Here is a 16,889-nt window from a genome sequence, read left to right as displayed (position 1 = left end):
CAACGGAGTTTGTTGTACATATTGGAAAGTTCACCAACTTGATGACTGTAGCATGCCTATGTGTAACCTTCAGTGTTTCGATCGGCAGTCCGTGCAACTTCCTACGCCAGTTGGATACGAATCTGCAGACAGTAGCCACAGTCCGTACCAAAACGGTCCATTTTGAGATCCGATGAACTTCAACTTAGGGACCGTCGTAAACCACTCGCTGTCTGAGTGTAGCTCCGGCTCACGGGTCCACTTCGTGAGTTGATCCGCCACGTTCAGCTTTGTAGGTACCCAACGCAACTCGCAAAGTTTGGTAAGTGTCAGGATCTCCCCGATTCGCAGTCCACAAGCTCCTTGTACCTTCACAGGTCAGAAGTGATCCAGGACAGCATAGTTGTAGAAAATGTCCAGAAGACTTGTGGTTGTGGTATGTTTAACTAGTGATTGCTTCGCACTGCTACAGCCAACCTTGCTCCTAAGACTGCCACCTGCAGTTCTAGCCGGGATACGGACATTGGCTTCAACGGGGAAACCTTGACACGAATTGCGACATTCACCCAAAAATATGCCTCAGACCAGTATGCTCCTTTACTGGCGTCGGTAAGGATGTGGAGTTGAAGGTTTTGAATGTCCGTAGAACTTGCTTGTCCTTAGTAGTTCCGGGGTACTCGAATCGCCTCGATATTCGGAAGCAATTTCGTCCATCGGATCCACTTTCAGAAAGACTTGAAGAATTGGATACCCAATTTATGATGTGAAACTCACTACGAGAATGGATCAGCTTCACTTCAGTGGAAATCTTGATTGCTTCGGCCAGGGTGTCCACACTATCGTAGTAATCATCTACATAGTGATTGTTGATGACTGCTGCTGCAGCTTCTGGAAATTCGTGCACGAACTCTTCCGCATTTGAATTCTTAATAAATTGGGCAGAACATGGGGAACACGTCGCCCCAAAAGTTCTAACGTGTATCCCAAAGGTTTCCGGGGGGCTGGATGGATCTCGTCGGAAAATAAAGTTTTGAAACTGTTTGTCGCCTGCACGTATACGACACTGGTGGTACATCTCTTGGATGTCCCCATCAAAAGCCACGCATCTTTCACGGAACTTACTGATTGCGGACTGCAGTGGTACCAGTTGATCGGGACCAGTTAAAAGCTCCGAGATAGCAGTCCGATCTCGTATCGGTCTCCAACTCGTTTTGTTGTCGTTTGCAGGATACTCCGTGCCCGCACATCTTCGGTTGATTCCGCCACTGAAGCTACTGCGAGATTGTCCAACAGATATTGAGTGCGCATGGTATCGTGTAATTCTTAGTTGCTCATTGGTTCCAGCGTGTGAGAGTTGATCCTTACTTCCGTTCCGACAATGCGGCAGCACTTGGCTAAGGGCCGTAAATTGTCCACCCTAACTTGGATTTCACGCCGATTGGTTCTCCAGGTGATCCAACTCGCGATTCAAGGGGAGCAAATACACTCAGATTGTCCCGTCCAAGAATGATCGTAGACTCTTCGATCCCGTAGCTCACAGCAGGTATATTGTTCAGATGCGGATATCAGCCAGCTAGCTTTTCGTATTGGAGGCTCTGTTTCGGTAGTTTTAATTCGGCCACAGTTAGTACGAACGCCCTTCAGCGGCAACTTTTTGTCCGATCTACGTGCAGAAATCATAAGGTTGATCCTTTTGGACGTAGTTTCGCACCTCTTCACGTTGTCTGTCCACGTAACTACCAGCGGTTCCGCGAATCCACGGGCATCCAACTCTCTGGCCACAGCGTCTTCGACAAGGGTGGATGAGGAACCTTCATCCAAGAATGCCAAAATATCCAGCGCATAGTTCTCGAAAACTAGGGTTACGGGAACCATCCGAAAGATTACGCCACGATTTAACGCACCATGTGCGTTGCACGCGATGTCCATGATCTGCATGGATCCTTCTGGGTAATGCAATAGAGGGTAATGGCCGCCTTGACATCCGTTGATGTTGCAGTGGATTTTGAAGGTGCAACGGCTTTCGCCGTGGTTGTCCAAACACAAAGTGCAGAGCTTGTGTTTGTCGATGACCTTCAGTCTCTTCGATATACTGAGCTTCTTGAAGTCGACACAGAAGCGCTGTATGTTATCCATGCTTTTACAGACGAAGCATGGTTTGTTTCCCTTAAACGGGACCGGGAAATCCGGTTGGCCGGACGAAGTGTTGTGGACGTGCATAAACTCCGATGGTTGTTCACGGCTGTTACTCAGGAAGATTGTCGAGAACTCTGACACCTCGGAAACGTCTGCTACGATTTCGTTCATAAAATCGGTGAAAATTCTCAGAGGAGTTCCTACCTTGCCCCTTTTGAAACGGACACAGTCCATTTTATAATTCGATGGTAGCTTTTCCACCAGTTCCTGTACAAGCATAGGGTTATTAAGGTGATCCGCATGTTTGACCGCCTCCAAGTGATCGCATGACTTCTTCACTGTTGTTACGAATTGCATGAAAGTTTCCAAGTGGTCGACCGGTGGCGCTTGTGCATTCCGGACCTTCGTAAGGAGCGTCTTCAGTAGTTTTTTTCCGGTCTGCCAAAAATCTGACGCAGTTCATTGATGACATCCGGCACCGACTCCGGAAGAACCAATTGTCTCCGGACCGCCTCCCGCCTCGAGAGCATCTCCTTGAAGACAGTGGTATATTCAAAGCAACTTATGAACATTGGCCACTTTTCCGCTTCGTCTTTGAAAACGGGTAGATTCTTTGACACGGCTTGGCGAGCAGCTAATTGTTCCTGCGACAGCCTCACTGTCTGTTGCAGTTGCCGATCTAGTTGTATTGGTAGATTTTCCCCCGGGCCGTGCATTCTCGCGTTCTTCACGAGTCTTCCAAATGCCTCGCGGTTTTCGGGAAACCAGCCAAAATCTGTAGGGAGATCCGCCATACCTGCTTCACCTGGTGTGTCATCCTCCTCGATTTCACTACACTCTTCACTTTCGATTACCGAGAAGGCTGGTTTTAACGAAGCTCTACCTTTACTTTGACCATGCTGCTTCAATCAGAACTGGACCTTTTCGAACGACAATTCGTGATCGCTCTTCAGTTTCAGTTTCTCAGTTACGCTCGTTAGCAAACTTAGCTTCTTCTTGAAGCTGTCTCTTCAGCATATCTCTTTCCTCCTTCAATTGGCGTTGCTTAAGCTCACGGTCCTGCTGCAGCTGCTTTTCCCAGAATTCCGCTTCCTTCCGTGTCGGCACTTTTCCTGCAGGACACGTTCCATTTCGAGACGTTTCTCTCGAAGGATCATCTCCTCCTCCAGGGCTTTCTCCATAGCACGTTGGTCGGCTTCTAACATACGCAGTTCTTCGTTCAGGCCTGTTGTCGCCTCTGGCACGGATGCCTGATTGGATCCTCCGTCGCTTTTGGACTTCGAGCTCCCTTTTTATTCGTAGCCCTCTTCAACGCTTTTGGGATTTGCAGTTCGTTGCAGCACTTGTCACAGCTCCAATTCCGAGTTCCTGATCGCTTCCGTGACCCCGACGCACGAGACGTGCGCCCACGATTGACAGGTTTGTTCGACTTGTTGCACTTCTTGCAATCTCCTACGGTCGAGTCCATCTTTGAGGTTCTAATCTTTGATTTTGTTCGGACTTATCTTGGAAATTAATCTTTGGAATCACCGTCTCCGTTGACAGCTGATCAAAGCTAAAATTGTATTTAAAATAGGTTCCATTCAGCAAATAGAAGTTCGTTCACTCGGAAATCCTTGCTTTCGCAAGGATTTTGTTCAACCGACTGACTTCACTCAAACTTGAAACATTTGTACAAAGGTTTTTCCAGCCGGATCGTGCAGCAGATTGAAGAGCGTTCTGGTAGGCCTTGTGAGTCGACTTGGAAGCCTCCGATCCAGCCGAACGTCATCTGTTCCAACTCTTTCTACATTGTTTCCTGAGCTTCACCAGATCAGAGTTCCACCAAGGGGCTCCTCTTGTGATCTTCACAGACCGCAGAGGGCAAGCTTCTTCAAAAGCTACCGTGATGAATGCCGTTGTAGTATCAACGGCATCATCTAAATCACTTGGAGTGTCAATGGATGGTGAGTATCCATGTAATGTGGCTGCAACCAAATCGGTGACGAGATCTCAGTTGGTTTGAACGGGGGTTCAAGTGTTCAAAAAAAAAGATGTAGCGACGGTCAGATAAAGATTCTTCATCTGACACATGCCAATTAGCTCGTGACTAATTATGCTAGTGCAAAGCGTTATGTCTAACACTTCCTTTTTAGCAGATACCATGAAGTTTGGGCGGTTGCCTTTGTTAAGTAATCCAAGATCTTACTATTTAAGAATTCCATCAAACTAGGCCCTCTCAAGCTAATTTCCGAGCTGACCCAGATGATATAGTGAGCATTAGCATCACTGCCAACAATAAGCGGAAGGCCTTTTGAAGTACAGTATGCGATGACTTTCTTGTAAGCATTTGTTGGGGATGGTTCATCATCCAATAAATATACCGAATAATAGACCTTTTCCTGTTGAGACTTACGACAGATACACTAATTGTGATAGCACATACATCCCAGGTCTATTCCCAGGTGATTAGTTCAGGTATGAATGTAGCAACGATTGTTGACAAGCACACATGCTCGAGGCTTGATACGAGAATTTGCTTGCTGAAACTAGAAAACACCGGGTTCACAAGGCTTCCTAGATAAAAGTATCCCTTACGAAAGTAAGATTCTTGGACTAACACTTACGCTGTACCGGCACTTATTTAGCCTCAAGTTTAAGACTAAACAAGGGCAGCTGATTATCTCGGAGAAACATAAGGTCCACTGTGCTATTGCTTGGGTTAGCGCAGTAAGAGCAAAATATTGTGGAGGGTGCCCTGGTACTCCACAGGTTCTGTTTGCGATTAGGTTTATATTACACCCCTGCAACCAGGTACAGTAAGCATAAAGCCGCATAACACCATGAGTTAGGGGTCACCTGACTAGTTGACTCCTACCACTGGAGTGCTGTAGTGCTATTTTTAGTCAGTTGAACTAACCGCTACCGACACTACACAGCTATCTAGGTTGATCGGGAAAAGAAGCTAATAGAGGAATTCCACGGAGTCATGTCAGTCGATCCTGAGCGACCATTTCAAAAATATCTGAAACTTTGCACAGTTTTTCAATTTCATATAAATCGCCATTTTTTGATATTAAACCTTCATATTCACTCACGACTAACTTTTCAAAAGGGTGTATGCGAAAATAGTTCTAAAATATTCTAAAAGCTGTACAGCAAAAACGGATTGTTCGATTGTTATAAATTTTTCAGCAAAGTTAGATAACTAAATGATTCCTTAGAAAATATACACTGTAAAAAATTTCTTTTTCTACTTTGAAAAAATATGATATTTGTCACAAAAACTCAAATATCTCAAAACCCTATCTTTTTACCAACTTCAATTTTTTAGGGGAAATGGCCCATTATATCAGCTATCTACTATAAAATTTTGGTGATGGTAAACTGATAAACAAAAAAGTTATGACATTTCAAACATTTCACAATTTTTACTTTTAGTAACAAAAAAAATTTTTTTTCTGTGTAAATTATTTCGAGAATTATATTTTGATGCTGATTTTATTGTAAAGGCTACCGCCTGAATTAAACAAGTTGTTTTCATGATACTTTAGTTTGATTATTCGTAATTACTATAGTATCTATTTGAAACTTAGACGCGATCCAGTGTTGTGATCAAAAATATTGAGATTGTCATACTTTTTATTGTACGTGACTGGTGAAAAAATCCCTTGATAGTGTTGAAAAGCTGTTGATTATAAGAAAAATGGAATTGAATTTATTTTTAAGACAAAAGCTGTATAATAAAAGTTTTTTATACGCGTATACGTCTAGTTCATCCGCAAAAAAATCCCTCTTAGAGAACAGACTTTATGATCGGAAGAATGCGAGTAACTTCAACAACAACAAATGCATAAGAGGTACATACCACAGACAAACAGACGAAACGCCTAGAACAATTTTAGTGAAAATTCATCGCCCAGTTCACACTATCACCACCTGGTGGAAATGTTTCACGAAACACTGCGTTGTGCAATATCGTCATCAGAAGGCGCTAGTGTGAAACGTCAAACGCAAAGAAAAACGATGGGCGCTCTTCTTGTTATGAAAGCCACAACCAAGATTCAAAATGATCGTTGAAGGCGTGGTCAATGAAAATTTCGCCAGTGTTACGTTTGTTTGTCTGTATACATACCTGACAATGCTCACGAAAAAAACAAAAAAATACTACCGCTATGAATATTAAAAATTGTATAGTATTTTTTTTTTCTTCTGCCACCAACACCAAACAAGTAAGTTAAAATTAATAAGTGATTTTGTTTATTATAATCTAACGAACAAGATGAACAGTCGCTTTCTCAAAGGTCTTCAACTCAACGCTCTCTTGTAGACCGTTTGATGAAAAAAAATGTTCAAAAGAGTTACGAAATCTCACCGAAAGCACCATAGATAAACTGAAAGAGACTGGTTATGCCCAAATGTCCACATTGTGTACAAAATTACGCATTTGCACGTCCTGCCGTCTAAAATTTGACAAACGAGCCATCTGTATATCATCGGTAAAGCAGGGCGCAGGAAGTTCGAAAACGACAACAACTGAGAAATTGCCATCAGCGACATCTGTTTAAACAATTTAATATTAATTACGCCCCTTTTCAAAAATGCCCTGTAATATTCTTCAACAACTCAAATGTAACAGCAAATTAATGAATAAACGACTAATGCGCGGAGGGCGTGATAAAATCGGAACATTACGGTACATAGTATATTATATGTATATATAATATATAATAAAAACAACTTGTTTTACTCTCGCAAGGCCATTAACAATAAAATCAGCATCAAACTTCAATTTCCGGCCGAAATAATTTACACCAAAAAAAATTATTACTAAATGTGAAAATTGTGAAATGTTTGAATTGTCATAATTTTTTTGTTTATTTTCATGGTAGATTGCTAATACAATGGACCGTTTTCTCTAAAAAATTACGTTGGTAAAAAGATAGGGTTTTGAGATATTTGAGTTTTTGTGACAAAAATGATATTTTTTTAATGTTAAAAAAGATTTTTTTCACAGTGTATATTTTCTTAGGAATCGCCATTTAGTAATCTAACTTTGCTGAACAATAAAATCAGCATCAAATCGCGATTCCCGGCCGAAATAATTTACACAGAAAATTTTTTTTTACTAAATGTAAAAATTGTGAAATTTTTGAAATGTTATAACTTTTTTGTTTATTAGTTTACCATCACCAAATTTTTATGGTAGATTGCTAATACAATGGACCGTTTTCCCTAAAAAATTCAAGTTGGTAAAAAGATAGGGTTTTGAGATATTTGAGTTTTTGTGACAAAAATGATGTTTTTCAATGATAAAATAGATTTTTTTTTCACAGTGTATATTTTCTTAGAAATCACCATTTAGCTATCTAACTTTGCTGAAAAATTCATAACAATCGAACAATCCGTTTTTGCTGTGCATATTTTTGAATATTTTTGAACCATTTTCACATACACCCTTTTGAAAAGTTAGTCGTGGCTCTAAATAAAAATTTGATATCGAAAAATGGCGATTTAGATGGAACTGAAAAACTGTGCAAAGTTTCAGTTCAATAGAAAATCATGAATTAAAAATTTTCCTTAATTTTGATGCTGTTGCTTGGAATCGCTCAATATTGATGATGATGAACTGATACATTGTGTACCAATTTTATACTGCAATGTATAAAAATTCGTTTTTTGTTTATTGAGTTTGTGGTTAAAGTTTAAGGTAGGTGATTCTCTCTGTACATTTCTTCAATAAATTATTTCGGTTCTGGTTATTATATGAAATCACTAATGTTAATCATAAACTAACAAAAATAATTTATTGACGCACTCGAAAATTGATCGGAAATGAAACTTATCAAAATCCTTAAACAAATATACACAGAACCCCAAATGGATGAAGGAAAAGATGATGCTGATGGTGGAGACGCTGCACGCCGAAGGCGATGGAGAGATGGAAAATGTAAGTGATCCGGACGGTTTGATAAATCTAATCATTTGTTTTTCTTTTCTCCTCTGTGCTCTTTCTCTGTGTTTCTTTACATGCGAACAAAACATCCCTATATTTCATACGCTTCCCAACGGAATTCAAATACTAAATACGCCTACGCTATCCTTAAACCTCGCCCCTAACTCTGTGTGTTGGTTTTGGTGTGTGCGATTTTTCCCCTACTAATGCTCAAATTGGACCCGGAACTAAAAAAAATTACCAACCTCCAATCACGGGTTCATCAATCACGCTGAACCGGTTCGGTGTGGGCGCTTGTGTGTACGTCCTGTGTGTGTACGTGTGTGCGTGCGTGTGTGTGACCCCCGCCTATCACCAACCCCCTCCCTCGCACCCATTTAATGCGATCAAACATGTGTAAAAACTGGCGCGAAATGACGCAAATGGTGGCTGGTCCTCGCTCGTGGTGTGTCGTGGCGGTGTGGAAACTCCAAACAACCAACTCTACCCTGCTGCTACTGGCTACTGGCTACTACTACTAACCATCAATCACACAGAATCCCGGCTATATGAAGGAAAATTTCATCATCTGTATCGAATCATTGCACGTCGCCGACGGCGGCGATCAGAACAATGTGAGTGATTGCAGCTGCGCACTGTTAAAATGGAACACGGCTTAAATATCTCTATATTTGCTAGTTGCACCTTCTTGGTAGAATATGCTACGTAGCATGGCGGAACGTAGCTTCTTGCACGATAACAGTTGTTGTGAATCAATAGATTTAGTTACTAGATAGATTTTACGATTACGTATGACAATTATTGCTGACTACTGTCAGGTTAATCTTTTCGGTAGTTTGTTATGTTTCAGAAATGATTTCCTGGGGAACATCTAACAAGGGTTGAAACGTGGGAAACATAAAGTAGACACATTTTGTTCTAAATCGTATTCGCAGTTGGTAACACCCTCTCAGATTTCATTGAAGCTTTCTTTCTGGATTGAAGCTGGGGAACCTTATTCGCCCAATTATTGAACGCTTTTTAAATTTTGGAAAGTTTCTGAAAATCCTAACATAAATTGTATTTAAGTAACTTTTGGTTATTGTAAAAGAACTGATGTAGTTGCGTATACATGAGTGCCAGGATCAGTGCTGAAAATGTCATTTCGACATTTATAAATTCAACCACATCTAGCTCATTTTAGAAGCTCAACCTGAGAATATGGTAAATGAAAAACTTGTGCGGCTAGATCAGCTCTACAAAAAAAAGTCACGGAAAAACCGATCTTTTTTTAGAATATTTAAGACAAATGTTACTACCTTCGAAAAATGCCAATGATATTCATGGTGAAAATAATTTGACAATTTTCGAAGATAGTTCGTGACATTTACTTTAAACATTCAAAAAATATCGGTTTTCCGAGACTTTCTTGTAGAACTGGTCTAGCCGCACAAGTTTTCCATATGCCATATTCTTAGGTTGAGCTTCTAAAATGAGCTAGATGTGGTTGAACTAAGATATGTCGAAATGACATTTTCAGCACTGGTCAGGATATTGCACCGATTTAGTTACAAATAGGGATGGGAAATGTCATAGATATGTCATTTTATTGTTTGGTAATTTCGCTGGCCCTACTTGTAAGAAATGTTTGTTGCAGATACCATTAAATTTCCAATATTGATCGGCATTAGGTTATACTTGTGGATGTAAATTTACACACAAAAAATGGTGAAAATTGAAAAAAAATGTCATGAAATTTGTTTCACGATATTCCGTGACCTTTCCTATCCCTGGTTACAAAATTATAAAGAAACACATTTTGTTATTAAAGTTTTATTTAGCATTCATGATCTAAATGTTGAACACTGGCATAACCTAAACTGTTACTATAACTACTAGATTTTTTATCAATTTATCAAATAGCGCACTCTAAAGAACAAGACATACACGCAATCCTCCATTTAGGTAAATTATATTTGGGCCATGTTAGGGAATTCGATTGTATTTAGGAAGTTTACGGGAAAGTAGCAACGGGGCAGTTAAAAGACGAAGAGTTTATGTTGGACGGTTTAGGGAGCATGGGATCTTATTAAATTGTCTACGGGTATCCAAAAACTCTTGTGAGTATCTTTCGCTGTCCGAATAAGGTTAAAATTACATAGGCTTCGATTTCCCGAAACGAATTGAAATCATTCTGAAATCCATTGACAGCTCCCTAAAACCCCAGCAGACCCTGAAAACCCTTTGTAAACCCCCTTAAACCCCAGTAACACATCCCTGAAACCTTCTTGAATGTGTTCTGTAACCTCTGAAACCCAACTTCAAAACCCTCCTGAATCGCCTTGGTGCTATAAAAACCCCGAAACCCACGAAAACCTTTCAGAAATTCCCTGAAACAGTTAAAACGCATTGAAACCCATCAGAAACATACATGAAAATCCTTGAAAGCATCCTCAAACCCCCAAAAACCAATCCCAAACCCAGTTGAAATCCCGGAATAACGCCTTGATAACCCCAAGATCTCTGAAAACTTTTTGGAAATTTTATGAAACAAAACAAAGCAAAGATACACATCGTACACATCGTAGTTGCCACTCCGTGATTGACTCGGACAATCGAAGTTGCACAGAGAATCAATCAATGGTACTTGTGACTAGCTACACACTCTCAATGTGTACAATTCAATATTTGAAAGTCAATAACGGCGCCAGCCACGTCCTTACATCAGAGCATTTCCACAGTTATCTCGGGAAGGAGTAGGGTATCGAGCCACTTGGGCGGTGGCTTCTATACTCGTCTGTTTTCCACTATAACTCAGTCAATTTTGAATCAATTGACTTGAAATTTGTATACGGGTAGATACTATACCTATCTCACCGCATTCCAAAAATTGTATAAATTGGTTCAAATTTGACTGGGTTATAGCGGAACATAGACGCAAATAGAAGCCCGAGTGGCTCGATTCCCTATTTGTTAGTAGGGTAGGCTAAAATGTGGATCTTGGAGCCACCTTTGGTGGGTAATATGTTTTTTTTTAAATACAAGTCACGGTCTTAGTAATGTAATAGTAAGGGCAATGCGCATACGTCAACGGTCGTTCAATATTAAACGTATCAACGCATTGATCGTTTACTTAATCCCGGATTCCACACTCGCGCCCCCATCATCCTCCCGTGAAAACCGACTGACCCACGGAAATAGTCGCATGATTCCGATCCCTTTAGAAATTATATGAAACGTCTTCAAACGCCTTGAATCCCCGTCCCATTGGAACATCCTTGAAGCTCTTTGAAAGTATCCTGAAACTCCCGGAAATAACTTCCAAACCCCTCTGAAATCCTCAAAAATACCCTATAATTCCTGGAACCGTCTCAAACCCCTTGGGTCTTCAGTTAGCCTTGTGGATAAGGCTTTGGATCGCCAATCCGGAGACGGCGGGTTCCATTCCCGTTCGGGCCGGGAACTTTTCTCGAATTCATTGTCCTTGCCTCACAATATACAAATTCATGCAATAGCAGGCAAAGAAACCCCTTCAATTTATAACTGTGGAAGTGCTCAAAGAACACTAAGTTGAAGATACGACAGGTCAAGTTCCAGTGGGAACGTAGAGCCACAAAGAAGAAGAAGAAACACTCCTGAAACCTAGCCTGAAAGCTCCTTGAAAGCATCCTGAAATCACCGGAAACCACTTCCAAAATCCCTGAAACACCTCTATATCTCTCTTAAAGCCCCTTGAAACTCTCTTGGAAAACCTTCTAAAAGTCTTGTAAAACATTTGTAAACTCTGAAACCCCTATGAAACATCTCAGGAACTTCCTTGAAATTATCCTGAGCTCTCCGAAAACCACTACCAAACCCCCTGAAAGTCCCTTAGGCGCTGTCCATAAACTACGAAGATGCATTTTTGGCCATTTCAGATCTAGCAAATACGGAGTCGTGGGAGTCCCACCAGAACGTGATTTTTTCACAATTCCATTTCTCAATTTGCCAATTAATCAACATTCTGTGTCTTCTAATTTTCAAGTTTTCCCAGTTCTTGAAGGCAACCTGAAACCCCCGGAAACCACTTCCGCCTCCTCCCCCCCTAGAAAACCAATTAAAGTCCTTTGAATACATTCTTATTCAATATAACGTCTTGAAACACATCGAAACTCATATGAAACATCCCTGGACCCGCCTTGAAAGTATACTGAAATCCTCGAACTCCACTCCCAAATCCCCTAAAATCTCCTAAACGCCTTGAAACTTTCTCCGACACCTGAGAACCTCTCTTAAAACCTCATAAAACTCCTCCATCTTGAAACACCATGGTTCGCCTTGAAACCCTCTGAAACATTCTTTTTTAAGGAATAGTGAATCCACAGGAAACTACTCTCAAAACTTCCTGAAATCTCCTGAAACCCCCTAAAACGCCTTGAAGCGCTTTGAAACCCTTTTGAAACCCCCTCGAAAGCCTCTCAAAACCCTCTGCGACCCCTGCAAACCCCATAAACCCCCTGAAACGTCTTCAAGCGCCTTGGAACGCTATATAATTCATCCGGTACATCCCTGAAAACTCATTGAAAGCGTCCTGCAACCTCCAGAAACCACTTTCAAGGCTTCAAATCAAAACCACCTGAGTCCATCTGAAAAGAATTGAAACGCCTTACTAACATGCTTAAATCTCCTTGAAACTCTCTTGGAAGCCCCCTGAAACCTCCGAATACCTCCCAGAATCTCCCTGAAACGTCCTCAAATGCCTTGAAACCCCTCTGAACCCCTAAACTCCACTGAAACTCATCTTAAAACCGCCGGAAACAATACCAAATCCCACTGGAACCCTTGAAATAAATAGAAACACCCAAAAACGTCTTGAAACGCATTCAAATCTGTCCCACTGCACTAAGGGCCAGGATCGCAATCTAGCGGAACAAAATCACTTACCGTGAGGTCGCCATTCACCGCTCATGCCCCATTCACCGCTCATTTTTGGTCAATCATACAAAAATTATTAAATGTTAGTAAAGTATCGTAACAAAAGTGAATGTAACATGCTGCCACATTAAAAAACTTTCATTTCACCAAGTTTTTATATTGGTGTACCTGAATTCACGTTCTCAAAAAAATATTTCTCACACTGCGCTGCAGGACAACATGGGAACTGTTCAGGGCAAACAGCGGAAAAATATCGAACAGGTAAAACCCGTTAAAGATTCCATTTTGACAAAACAGGATGAACTAAACGTCATGAATCATCAATACTTTGGTGAATAAAAGTTATTTTGTTTTTATAAATGAATAGTGTCTGTGATTCCATGAAAAAATAATCCAGTGAGCGGTGAATGGATCCATTATGAGCGGTGAATGGATGCATGAGCGGTAATAGGAGCCAAGAGATAACACATTTGAATTTTTATTTTTTCGGCTGTAGACATATTTTACAATCGTTTTATATTTTTTCTATATTAACAACATAATGGTTAAGTTGTTAACGTAAATTGAAGTGCAATATTCGCAAACGTCGATTTTTAATGTCATATACTTTACGAAAATGCCGTTAAATGAGCGGTGAATGGCGACCTCACGGTACTTCTTTACGAAGCATTTGCGGCACATGGTGTCTTCGACAAAGTTTTTTGTTATAATCAGGGGGCATTCATTGCAAAGAATTTAGTAGGTGGCGCCACTATCTAAGTTTTAAGTTTTACGTCCTTGAGACTTCGCGTCTTCGGCAAGAGCAACCAAGGGCTGAAAGTCTCTATAATGAAGCTAAATCAATCAAAATCTTCGGCAAAGTTGTTCATTTTGACAAAATAAGCAACTCTTGTCTGTCATAGATGTCAACATTCCAAGGCGTACTGCCAAAATAACCTAATAATTGCCAAAATAACCTAATAAAACTGATTTTTGTTTATCTAAATTTACTTTTAACCCTATAGTAGAGCGTTGGGGTCATTATGACCCAGACAGGCATACTAACTAAGCGTGCACGACGTCAGCGAGGTAAGCGTCAGCTAATGAACGAAGAATGTTTAAATAACTTCAAAACAGGTTAAGTACTGTTAATCATTTATTTGAAGGCTCGTGCGCCAAAACATCAAAACAGTAGGCTTTGGAATTTTGACGTCTAAGAAAGAGTTGTTAGTTTTGTCAAAATCAAGGGGTATGCAACTCTAAACTTTCGATAGTAGCGGAAAATACTACAAAAATACTACAAAATACTACGGAAATATTTTCATCGTAGCAATCCGACTGCTTTGATTCGCACAAAAAAGTTATGGCAAAATGTCATCAGCTCAAAACATGCATCCGGTGATTGCAGTAGCAAAATTCATTGTTACTTCAATGTATACGCGGTTTGAGCATTGTGAATCATTACAATGTTTCTTCAATGGTTCTTTCATTTATGGAAGTTTGTAGTGTGCCCCAGCCACACTCAACATCTCAGCTTATCCAGAAGGAAGCCGGCCAAGAAATTGTGCTGGTCATAGTTTGAGTAGCACTGTATTTATGGAGCCCCCACTATATGCAACCTTATTGTAAACCGGGAATATAGAAAGAAGCCGCTAAGGCAAGTGGAAGTTGAAAACTCTTTATTCATTAAAAAAACACATTTGCTTTTGAACATTAAGTTCCATGAAGTTTCGTGAATATTTTTAAATACACCGATGCTCCTGAATCTCCCTTGTTCGAGCCTGAAATACTGTTTTATCATCGATTCCTTAACCGTCCTGTTGAACCTTGGTCGTGAAAAAAGGCTACAGAATCACTGGAACATTAGCACCAATAAAGCGTCTGCCGAATCCAAGGAGCGAGCTGCTGGTAGTTCTTACTGGTTGCGCAGATTTGTCCTGTAAAATATACTGTGATTGTGAATTGCTGATGAGTTTAACAATTAATATCGCATTGAAACATACCTTCGCAGCTTATAGAAAAGCTTTTCCGTTGAAAATTAATTAGAAACCGTAGAACGACAAGTACTGTCTTGGCCACTGTAAACAAACTATAGGGCACTGCACTGTTTTGATTTTGTATGGGATTTTGACATTTCCTGGCCTTGTTGTTTACTAAATCTCAATGAGAGCGAAAGAGAGGGTGAGAATTTCGTGCAGAGCCCTATTTCATTTTTTTGTCGCCAAGGTTGCTATGATGCAAAAAATACTAAGAAATACTAATTCAATACTACTAATAAATATCATGGAAAGTTTAGAGTTGCAGGCCCCTTGGTCAAAATGAACACTTTTGCCGAAGACGCGAAGTCTCTAGGATGCAACACCTAAAAGTTAGATGGTGGCGTCACCTATACGGATAAGTGGTGAACTACGAAATTTGTGATCTTGGCTCTAGTACACTGAAAATAAATTGAAAGTAGCCTAACACTACCTAAAGCATCTTCGAAACAGCCTGAAATACCTTGGAACCGCACTAATAACTCTCCTGAAATTCCCCCGAAAGACCCCTAAAACCCCCTATGAAATCATTCTGAAATCTCCTGAAACGCCTTGATACGGTTTGAAACTCCTGTGAAACATCCATGAAACTCCTTTGCAAGTCCCCTGAAATCTCTAGGAATTCTTCTGATGATTCTAGAAAATATAGTGTACTTGTCATCCAGTGGATTGGTTTCCCAAATAGCATAATTGATCATGGGCAAAACTACCAGAAATGCCAGGCACCTCCTAGAATCTTGTATGGAATGCTTAAACAATATCTTACATATTCTGGAATATACATAGTATGTTTTGTTAACTGGCAAAAGTTCTTGAATGGATTAACAAATGGATAAAAAAAAATATCGAGATACACTTTGTCCAATACAAGGGATGGCCAAAATGTTTGGGATAGGCAACTTTTTTTTCTCTTACAAAAAAGTTCAGCAAGCTGTAACTTTTCATAGAGTGCATCGAAAAATCTCAAACTTCGACTGTTTGTCAATCTATTATATGTGCATCAGTGGTACAAATTTGAGCTCGATTGGTTAAACTTTCGCAAAGCTAGTACCGTTCTCGTATACCTAACACTATTTTTTAGACAGTTAATTTCTGAACTGTCATATCTCGGAAACCAGTGAACCGAATTGAATGAAATTTTGAATGTTTATCAACAATATATTGATACTTGGTATGACGTTATAAAATGTAATATTTTCTCACGACGAAGAAAGTTATACCGGTTTGACGTTTTTATTCATACAGAGGTTAAGTCAAATTTACAACACCAGAAATTACTAAATGTGCTCTTCCTTTAAACCTAATAGGCTCTAATATATCTTATTAAAGATATCTTGAGAACGGAAGTAGAAAATCTTTGGATATCAAAACTAAAATGTAATGACATTAATGTAAAACAATTACATTTTTTCGAGAAAGATCCAAAAAGTGTCAACCCTTTATCATAACATCTTTCAACGTTCAAAAAGTACCTATGTTTTAAAGCCTTGTGAATCATTATTATACATGTATTGTTGATGAACGTTCTAAATTTCATTCAATTCGGTTCACTGGTTTTCTATATATGACAGATCAAAAATAAGTTGTCTAAAAATAGTGTTTTACGAGAACGGTTCTAGCTTCGCGAAAGATAAGCTAATCAAACTCAACTTGAATCAAAAGTTGGTACTCCAAGCGATATTTATGAAGTGTAAAAAATTAGGATCCAAAAGCACTTGAGAAAAATCAATACGTCCAGAAAATTTCATTGAAATTCTGAAAGGGTGTTCCTGTTGGTTCGAAATGCGCTTAGTATTGGATCAAAAACAAGATCCTACAGTATGACCCATAAAAAAATGCGACAGTTTTCAAAGTCATCGTTCCCCTACTTCGAACTGATCAACCTCGCATGTATCTATTGGATAGTATACTGCCCCCACTCGCATAACAGT

At 39.9% G+C, this 16,889-nt stretch overlaps 1 protein-coding gene across 2 annotated transcripts in view; it reads left to right on the top strand.

The window, feature by feature from the left end:
- LOC115254042 (phosphatidylinositol transfer protein alpha isoform) overlaps positions 1 to 16,889 on the top strand; it is a 116,385-nt gene that overhangs the window by 93,843 nt on the left and 5,653 nt on the right. Inside the window, exon 5 of one of the 2 annotated variants that reach the window (XM_029861013.2) lies at positions 8,587 to 8,664. In XM_029861013.2, the coding sequence (XP_029716873.1) occupies positions 8,587 to 8,664 (78 nt within the window). Of the gene's footprint in view, positions 1 to 7,966; positions 8,045 to 8,586; positions 8,665 to 16,889 lie in introns of both variants that reach the window. The other variant, XM_029861006.2, reaches the window with a different exon arrangement.

Source organism: Aedes albopictus, chromosome 3 (genome assembly GCF_035046485.1).
Source record: "Aedes albopictus strain Foshan chromosome 3, AalbF5, whole genome shotgun sequence".
Classification (NCBI taxonomy): domain Eukaryota; kingdom Metazoa; phylum Arthropoda; class Insecta; order Diptera; family Culicidae; genus Aedes; species Aedes albopictus.
Note: the sequence above shows the minus strand (reverse complement) of the source record. Positions and strands in the feature narration are given on the sequence as shown.